The 10086-nt window shown below is 42.9% G+C and overlaps 1 protein-coding gene across 1 annotated transcript; it reads left to right on the top strand.

Moving 5' to 3' along the window:
* The first annotated feature begins 5215 nt into the window (after nt 1-5215).
* Nucleotides 5216-9647, top strand: mtg2 (mitochondrial ribosome-associated GTPase 2). Its single transcript, XM_034172798.1, has 6 exons — nt 5216-5671; nt 5759-5906; nt 7761-7876; nt 7973-8191; nt 8293-8431; nt 8555-9647. The coding sequence occupies exons 1-6, from the start codon at nt 5444-5446 to the stop codon at nt 8947-8949; spliced, it is 1245 nt and encodes a 414-aa protein (XP_034028689.1). The 5' UTR covers nt 5216-5443; the 3' UTR covers nt 8950-9647.
* The last annotated feature ends 439 nt before the right edge of the window (nt 9648-10086 follow it).

Raw genomic sequence — 10086 nt, 5'->3', positions numbered from 1 at the left:
CTTCTTCATTTTTGCAAGTGACAGTAGTGTAGTAGTAGCAGTAATAGTAGCGGCCTCTTCTTGAGGCAGCTTTAGTCACATCCTAAGAGTTCTCTAGGTGATAGCTTTGTTGGTGAAGATCAAGTTTTCATTTCAGGCTCTGAATCAAACGCGCCCTGGGATGGGTAATTGTGTTGTGTGGGCCGCCAGAAGAGGAGGTACTGCTGGCCCACCACCACCAGATGGCGCCCTGCCTGGAGTGCGGGCTTCAGGCTCGAGAGGGCGCTGCCGCCACGGACACAGCCGGGGGTGACAGCTGTTACTCATCATCTCATGGACAGCTGTCTGTCACCCATCTACACTTCATCCTTCTCCTCCATAAAAACCGGACTTCATCTCCACCTCGCTGCCGAGATATCATCTACCAGTAGAGGTAATATTCTCAGCCGTGTAACTAACTGTGTTTAGTCTGAACTCATTTTTGCAGCTGTTTTTTTCCTGTGGAGTGCATTGTCTGGAGATTGGCGTGACCGGCGACAGCTTCGCTTCACACCCCGCCAGATAAGTGCTTTGTGACAGGAGCTGCACGTGTGGATGAGAGGTGGAGGTGGAATTCCCACCATTTGTTATAACTGGGTGTACACACACCCACCTTCGGCGCTCGGAGACGGTGGCCACCTGGGGGACTCGGGACTTGGCGGCTCCAGTATTCTCCAGGTTCAGTGGCGGAGGAAATCGTGTGGTTCCGGTTCTTCTCAGGACAGACGTCTTCTATCCTCGAGCCTGCCCACACGTCACCTTTGTGATTGACTATTGTGTTACATTCGGTAATCCGTTGTATTGTGGTTGTGCTCATTCACAACAGTAAAAGTGTTCATTTTTGACTCTATCATTGTCCGTTCATTTACGCCCCCTGTTGTGGATCCGTGTCACGACACTTTCCCAACAAATTGACTAGCAAAAACTAAAGACGTCCTGATTATGGCTGTAGGCTGTGATTTGATTTCAGTCCTGTAAAACTAAATAAAGGCAAATATGGAGTCAGGCACAGATACTTACAAAAAGTAATCATTCATAAAGTGTCACACCTGCATACGGTGCATCGGGAAAGTATTCAGTGTTTCAATTTTTCCACATTTTATGTTACAGCCTCATTCCAAAATGGATGAAATTTTTTTTTTTTCCATCTACACACAATACCCCATAATGACAATGTGGGGGGGTTGATTTTTGCAAATTTATTAAAAATAGAAAAAAACTAAAATCACATGGTTTTTGCCATGAAGCTCAAAATTGAGCTCAAGTACATCCTGTTTCCACTGATCATCCCTGAGATGGTTCTACAGCTTTTTCTCCTTTTTTTTCTCCACTTTTTTTTCACTTTTGATAGTCTCTGTGCTTCTTACTGTGTGTGCTGCTATACAATGCTGCTGGAAGCTCGATTTCCCTGAGGGAGTCTTGCCAAGTTATTAATAAAGTTCTGTCTAATCTAATTGGAGTCCACCTGGGGTAAATTCAGCTGATTGGACATGATTTGGAAAGACACACAGCTGTCTACATATAAGGTCCCACAGTGGACAGTGCATGTCAGAGCACAAACCAAGCATGAAGTCAAAGGAATTGTCTGTAGACCTCTGAGACAGTATTGTCTTGAGACACAAATCTGGGGAAGGACACAGAAATGTTTCTGCTGCTTTGAAGGTCCCAATGGGCACAGTGGTGTCCATCATCTATAAATGGAAGCAGTTCAGATCCACCAGGACTCTTTCTAGAGCTGGCCGCTCCTCTAAACTCGATCGGGCGGAAGGGCCTCAGTCAAGGAGGTGGTGTCAGAGCTCCAGCATTCCTCTGTGGAGAGAGAAGAACCTCCCACAAGGATGAACATCTCTGCCTATTCCTTTTTCAGCACCTCTCAAGCTCCATCAGGTTGGATGGGGAGCGTTGGTGCACAGCCATTTTCAGATCTCTCCAGAGATGTTCAATTGGATTCAGGTCTGGGCTCTGGCTAGAAAACTCAAGGACATTCACAGAGTTGTCCTGAAGCCACTCCTTTGATATCTTGGCTGTGTACTTAGGGTCATTGTCCTGCTCAAAGATGAACTGTCACCCCGGAATGAGGTCAAGAGCGCTCTGGAGCAGGTGTTCATCCAGGATGTCTCTGTACATTGCTGCATTAATCTTTCCCTCAATCCTGACTAGTCTCCCTGTTCCTGTCACTGAAAAACATCCCCACAGCATGATGCTGCCACCATCATGCAAACGTGACACCTGCCATTCACACCACAGTTCAATCTTTGTCTCATCAGACCAGAGAATTGTGTTTCTTATGGTCTGAGAATCCTTCAGGTGCCTTTTGAATCTAGGTCACCTAGGCGATCAAACTCTAGGTGGGCTGCCATGTGCCTTTTACTAAGGTGCAGCTTCCGTCTGGTTACTCTACATACAGGCCGGAATGGGGGATTGCTGCAGAGATGGTTGTCCTTCTGGAAGGTTCCCTCTCCACAGAGGAATGCTGGAGCTCTAACAGAGTGACCATCGGGTTCTTGGTCACCTCCCTGACTAAAGCCCCTTTCACACCAGGCCAACGTAAAGTTGCATAATGCAGCGTATCAATGACACCATGCTTTTGCAACCCCATGTGGCAATACACCTAGGAACACAAAGGTGTCCGCAAAATGGACGCAAAAAATTAAAAATGCTTAATTTTTTTGCTGACTTTCAGCATAGTGCACTGGATGCACAGCTCTCTGCAAGTCTACGCAACACTCAGCTACTGTATGCAAGTCTGCAACACTGCGCTACTGTACACCATGCCCCTCAATTGTACACTACCCTACGCCAGTAAGGTGAAAAATTATTTTAGGTTTTTTATGGGTACATACCTGCATTGCTAGATTTCAGTCATTTTGCTGGACTCTGATGAACTTTGCTGGCAATGAAGCTTCAAAAACACAGGAGAAGAAGAGAGGGTCCATGCTCCCTCCCCCCACCCCCCGCACGCAACATATGCAGCCATTCCTATGTACTAGAGATGCAGCACAATGCAACGCAAGCCCAGTATGAAAGGGGCTTAAGGCCCTTCTCCCTTGATCGCTCAGTTTAGACAGGCAGCCAGCTCTAGGAGCAGTCCTGGTGTATCTGAACTTCTTCCATTTATGGATGATGGAGGCCATTGTGTTCACTGGGACAAACAGGAGAAATTTTTCTGTACCCTTTCTGAGATTTGTGCATGAGAATTTCCAAGAATGTACCCCAGGTGGACTCCAGTTAAGCTGTAGAATCATGTCAAAGATGATCAGTGGGAACAGGATGCACCTGAGCTCAAGTTTGAGCTTCATAGAAAAGGCTGTAAATACGTATGCACATGTGATTTCTCAATTTTTTTATTCGTTCATTCATTCATCTTCTACCGCTTAGTCCAATTAAGGGTCACTGGGGGCTGGAGCCTATCCCAGCACTCATAGGGCGTGAGTCAAGGTACACTCAGGACAGGACGCCAGTCTGCCGCAGGGCCACAAACAGACAAACAAACACAGACACACCCACACACACACACACCTACGGACAATTTGATGATTCCAATCCACCTAACCCGCATGTCTTTGGATGTGGGAGGAAACCGGAGCACCCGGAGGAAACCCATGCAAACACGGGGTTAACATGCAAACTCCTAAAAAATTGGCAAAAATCTAAAAAAGAAAAAAATAAAACCAACTTTTTACACATTGTCATGATCATGTATTGTGTGTAGAATTCTGAGGAAAAAATGAATTTCATCCATTTTAGAATAAGACTAACATTAAAAATGTGGAAAAAGTGAAGTGCTGTGAATATTTTCCTGGTGCACTGTAGGTGCGCAGAGCTTGTGGCATCATATTGAGCCTGTAATTGCTACCAAAGTTGCATCAACAAAGTATTAAGCAAAGAGTGTGAATACTTATGTACACGTGATTTATTCATTTTTTTTATATTTAATACATTTACAAAAGAAAAAAATTCTCATGTTGTCATTATGGGGTGTTGTGCGTAGAATTTTGGAATAAAGCTGTAACATCAAATGTTGAAAATGTGAAGCATTGTGAGTACTTTCTCGATGGACTGTATCTTCTTTAAAATCACATGACACATAGTTAACTGTTTGCTGAGCAACTGCTGTAACAAAATTTATCAGCTTCATTTTAAGAGGGCGAAAACAGACAGGACAGACACGTTTTCTTAAAAATGACATTTCAGCTGTTGTAGTAAGAAGGGAGACTTGAGGATAGATTTGATGTTTTCTTCTATTAAAATCCTTCCCTGTGCCACCACACCATGAAAATAACTGATGATACAACGGAGAAAATTTGCATGATGCGCAGTTTCTCCAATCTTAAGCACCGAATCCTAAAACTACTACAGCGTTGTATAGATGCCTTGGTGACTTCCCTCTCTGGTCTCTTTCTTGTGCAGTCCCTCAGTTTTGAGGACTGTCTACCCCAGACAGATTTATCATACTGTATTTCTTAGTGATTGATCTAGATGAAGTCCAGCACATTCTGTGACTTGGAAATGTTATTATACGCATCGTTTAATTTGTATATGACAGTGGTGTCCAAACTACTCCAGAAAGGGCCGAAAGGGTGCAGGATTTCTTTGCAGCCACTGATTCCAGCAGGTGATTTCACTGATGAACTCATTCCACCTGTTCAAAGGGATGTTATTCAGTGAAATCACCTACTGAAGTCAGTGGTTGCAAAGAAAACCTGCACTCTCTCAGCCCTTTCTGTAATAGCTTGGGCACCACTGGTATATGACCTCTGAAAATGGAAAATCTGTAGAAAAAGTGCTGTAATTCAATGCAGTTAATGTGTTTTTTTTTTTTTTGTTAAACCCCATAAAGCTGAAGGTCCATTTTGCAAGTACATCCTGATTGAATTATTTAATTTCCATTATGTTGGTGTGGAGGAAAACCTGCAAACATTTGTGTCATTGTTATGGACCAGAATGTAATTCAGTGTTGTTTTGAAAAAAAACTAAATAAATAAATGCGGAATTGCTCAAATATCAAGAAAACAGCACTTACCTGTAGGCTTAAACAGACAGTTTTATTTTTACCCTCAAAAACAAACAAACAAAAAACATTTTATAAGGACGGTGTCGAGCTTGGAATTTATGTTTGCTTTTGAGAAAGATTAACTCTTGATTTACACTCCATACCAGCTGGTGGCGGTAATGAGGCTGTACTGTGTTGGGTTCGTTTCCTCAAAATGCCACGAAGAAGACGTGCATTAGCAGCTTGGGTCGTTTCATTTCAAGTCTTGTGAGTTTTACAGTAAATATTTGTGTTGAACTGAGATTCTGTTTGGCGTTACGTGGTGGTTAATGACGGAATGTTGTTTCGCTCAGTAGTTGGTCGTAACACCATGTTCCTGGGGTCAAGATTTGATCTGTTGTGACGCTGCTGATTTAGCTAAGTTTTACAGTAATGTTATCTGCTGTCATGCTGACTGCATTGCTGAGCGTTAAAACCGTATGGAGATTTCCCCCAGATGTACTTTTACAATATGTATTTTGTCACGGGAAAAGGAAACTGTCGAGCTTTTTCAGGCACGTTGGAGTTATTAATGGAGTCAGAGGATTCAGCACGTCCTGCACAGTGTGTGCCAAAGCCAGAGGACACCCTAAGAAGAGGGAGCTGTCTGAGAAGAAGCTGGTATGTCTTTCAGCAGAGATTGTGATGATGTTAATGAAAAGCCTGAATCAGGCTTCTGTGTACTTACTCCTTCATGTGGCCCCTCAGACCAGGTACTTTGTGGATCACCGCACAGTGAAGATGATGGCTGGTTCAGGTGGTGATGGGGCCTGTACTTTCCACAGTGAGCCCAGGAAAGAGTGGGGAGGACCGGACGGAGGAAATGGGGGTGACGGAGGAAGCGTCATCATCAAGGGTATGTGGTCAATCCAGCGAACACTGAGCCATGAATAGTATAGTGATGCAGGTTTTTAAATTGGTCGAGACTGTAGCCATTAAATGGCTACGGAAAGCAACACTCTCCGTAGCCGGTGTCGCAGCCTGAACGGTCCCCCTAAAATTTGGTCCCCCCAGTGCCGCAGTTCACGGATTAACACCTCATTTCTGCTTCAAACTGCACACCAGTCATCATCTATCTCAGCGACAGATATCTGAAGCTTTAGTACAACAGTTAATTCCACATAAATTCAGCATTATAGTGGTCCCTCGTTTATCGCAGAGTTACGTTCTAAAAATAACCTGCAATAAGCGAAATCCGCGAAGTAGTCAGCGTTATTTTTTACAATTATTATAGACGTTTTAAGGTTGTAAAACCCCCACTACACACTTTATACACTTTTCTCAAACAGGTATTAACATTTTCTCACTTTTCTCTCGTGTGTAAACACTCTCAAAGTTCAAATCTTAGTAGAAAAATAAGACCAACCTGTTTTCAGGCCCAAACATTTTTTTGAGAAATAAAAATAGAACGTTTTCCTACAAATAATTATGATGGCTTTTAGAACTAACAAATTTAATTTTAACGATCAACCTACGAAGTTGGACACATAAGAAATTATTAATAGTGACTGACCAGTATTTCACAGTTCCTCTTATCGCGCCTCTTCGTCCTGGCGCCGCTGCCGCCCTTTTTTCCCACTGAGTCACACCTCGGTGCAGGTGTCTTTTTCAGAGTGAAGAACACAGTTATGGGTAGTTGTTGGCACTCTTTTTTTCTTTTGGGCGAGAAGATTCTTATAAACAGACACGCAGAACACAATGCGCGTACTCTCCCTTCGCGGTGCCGCGACCGGCCTGCTTGATGAGGACGCAGAACACAATGGGCTGTAAAAAAAAAAACAAAAGCATGCAAAATTGGACTAAAAAAATTCGCGAAACTGCGAGGCCGCGAAAGGTGAACGATGTTATAGCGAGGGACCACTGTATTTCATCATAAAAGGCGTGGAAGCGATCAGAGCGCCGCTGCTAGCTGATGGGTTCACATTTTAAATTGTCACGGACTTTCACCTCATTTCTGCTTAAAACTGCCTCATTTCTACTTAAAACTGACTTTAGAATGATTTAAGAGGGTTTACCATTGTCATCTGATGGTTAATAATCTCATTAATCCATTTGATTGCTTTGGATGAAGAGACTCCATCTCAGACGTGCTGCTGTGGTACGAAATGACGCATGCGCAGATGCAAAAGGTGGACGATTTTTAGGGCCGGCAACACTGGCAATCAATTCACTATATTGAGGTTTCAAATAAATGGACTGCATTTATATAGTGCTTTTCAATCTGCATCAGACGCTGAAAGTGCTTCACAAATAATGCCTCACATTCACCCCGATGTGAGGGTGCTGCCATAAAAGGTGCTCACTACACACCGGGAGCAATAGGGGATTAAAGACCTTGCACAAGGGCCCTTAGTGACTTTCCAGTCAGTCAGGCGGGGATTTGAACTGAGGATCTTCTGGTCTCAAGCCCAACGCCTTAACCACTAGACCATCACCTCCCCCAAATTTCAAATCTCACAAGAAACTGTGGCACATGGAGTGACTGCCAGCTTCATGTGTTTGTAATCCAATTTACTAAAAATGGGATTGCAAAAACACAAAAATTACAAACTAAAATGAGGATTCTCACTGACAGACAAGGTGCAGGTTGAAGATGAGTTATGAAAAGAAAATCACTGAAACATAAAAGCATAATGAAATATGTAGTTAACTTGACGAAAAGTCAGAAAAGTGATCAAAAAATGGGCATTTCCTCTTCTCTCCACCTCAGCTGACCGGTTTGTTAAATCACTGGCAAAAGTGGCTGCACTTTATAGAGGACAGGATGGGGAATCTGGAGGTAGCAAGAACTGTTATGGAAAAAATGGCAGCACAACTTTTATCTCTGTAAGTTTGTACATTTGGTGATAGATGGCAGGTAACCTAGACACTGTTGTGTATCTCCCACTTAACTGTGTTGCTGTTGTTTTTTCTTTGGTAAAGGTACCTTTAGGCACCGTGGTGAAGGAGCAGGGAAGAACAGTAGTAGATCTATCCGAGCATGGCCAGGAGTATCTGGCTGTGTTTGGGGGGGCTGGGGGTAAGGGGAATAGATTCTTTCTGTCTAATGAGAACCGTGCACCAGTGACGGCCACCCCAGGAATCCCAGGCCAGGAGAGAGTTCTGCAGCTGGAGCTGCGTACTATGGCTCATGCTGGACTGGTGAGGTGCAAAAATGGCTCTGTAAATAAAATTACTGTTATATTTTGTAGTTTAACTCTGCCGGTATATTTTATTTTTCATTTTTTGCTTATTCACTTAAGGTTGGGTTTCCAAATGCTGGGAAATCATCCTTATTGAGAGCTATCTCCAATGCAAGGCCTGCTGTAGCTGCTTATCCTTTTACAACCCTCAACCCTCATGTTGGAGTCATCAATTACAGGGATCACGAGCAAATTGCAGGTAGTTTTTAGCGGTTCTGCTATGATGCACAAGAATTTTGTAAGAACATTCGTTAACTATTTGCACAAGACAAAATTTAGTGTTTGTGTCATTTGTTTTCTTATATGTCCTTGCTTTGTGTAGTTGCCGACATCCCAGGGATCATCCAAGGAGCCCATTTGAATCGAGGCCTGGGGATCGCTTTCCTACGGCACATAGAGCGCTGTCGCTTCCTCCTGTTTGTTTTGGACTTGGCAACTCCAGAACCCTGGACTCAGCTTCAACAGCTACGCTTTGAGTTAGACCAGTATGAGCCTGGGCTGTCCCAGCGGCCTCAGGCCATCATAGCCAATAAAATAGACCTACCCGAGGCTCGGGAGAATCTAGAGACTCTAAAGAGCCACGTCAGTGAAAGGGTTGTCCCTGTGTCGGCTCTCACAGGGCACAACACAGAGGAGCTTATCCTTCACCTCAGAGCGCTGTACGATGGCTACCTGCAGGAAGAAATAAGAGCAGGAGGCAAACCCATCAGGTGGTAGTTTAAATGGGGGAGGGGGGGCCTTTCGTCTTAGCATACTGACATTTCTTTTAGTATGCGTTTTGAAAATATGCAATGCATTTGTTTCCTATCACAACTATTATTGTAGTATTGGCAATTTAAATGTTTTATTTAAGCACTGTGGAATTTAAGAAGCATCTAACTACTGTCAAGTTCTGGTTATATCTGAATAAAGTTTTTACTTCAAAACATAAAACCAAAACGGTGACAGAGTGCTGGCTGTGTCTCTAATCTGGTATTACGCTCCTTAAGCACGTTGAAGGCTCCAGTGAAAGCAAACTGATATTCTCTTTCATAAAGGGCTAAGAATCCAAATGTCTTATCTGCTGAGTATGACGGCCGTCATTTATGGTTCAATGCCTGAAATCTTCACCACGATTTTCATTTTAATGTGGGAAAGCACTGTGCACACTGTTCGCTCTGCAAAACTCTTAAGTGCTATTAAAAGGAAATGGGCGTACACAAGATGAGAACAAGTGTACCAGTACCTCAAGTGGTATTCTACTGTCTCAGATAGTCCTCTTCAAACTTCATTGACACCCCTCCAATAGAGCAACCTCCCTCTGCTGCCGCAGTTGGTTTTTCAACTAAAATTGTATCACACCATGAGCAGTCAGTATGTTATATGATGTGCTGTACTGACGTTACCTGACATAAAGTTGAACATGTAGAAATGAACGTGTGTCATATTTGTCTATTTTTTGAAATAGGTGACATGTTTCAAAGAGGGAAAAAAAGGTCATTTTCTGTCATGTTTAATAATGTGTAAGGTTAAGTGCTTAATTTTTGTGCATTACCGATTATAAGTTGACATCTTATAAATTGTAAAAGTGACTGACAGATATTCTCATTCTGCTGTTTATTTTTATATGCATTCCTCAAAGAGTATGCTCAAATATTGTACCAGATCTTTGTATTCATGTCACACACAAAAAGCATCCTGTTGTAAAAGGCGAAAGAGTGACGTTAATAGAAACAAGTCTTTAAAAATTTTGACCATATTTCCTTGTGAGATATATAATTAGCTGCAAAATGACAATACCTACATACGCGATCAGTCTATTGTTCCAAGTGCATCTGTGGGAGGTATGAATACTAACATTTTATCAAACATTTG

This window comes from Thalassophryne amazonica, chromosome 6 (genome assembly GCF_902500255.1).
Source record: "Thalassophryne amazonica chromosome 6, fThaAma1.1, whole genome shotgun sequence".
In the NCBI taxonomy this organism is placed as follows: Eukaryota; Metazoa; Chordata; class Actinopteri; order Batrachoidiformes; family Batrachoididae; genus Thalassophryne; species Thalassophryne amazonica.
Note: the sequence above shows the minus strand (reverse complement) of the source record. Positions and strands in the feature narration are given on the sequence as shown.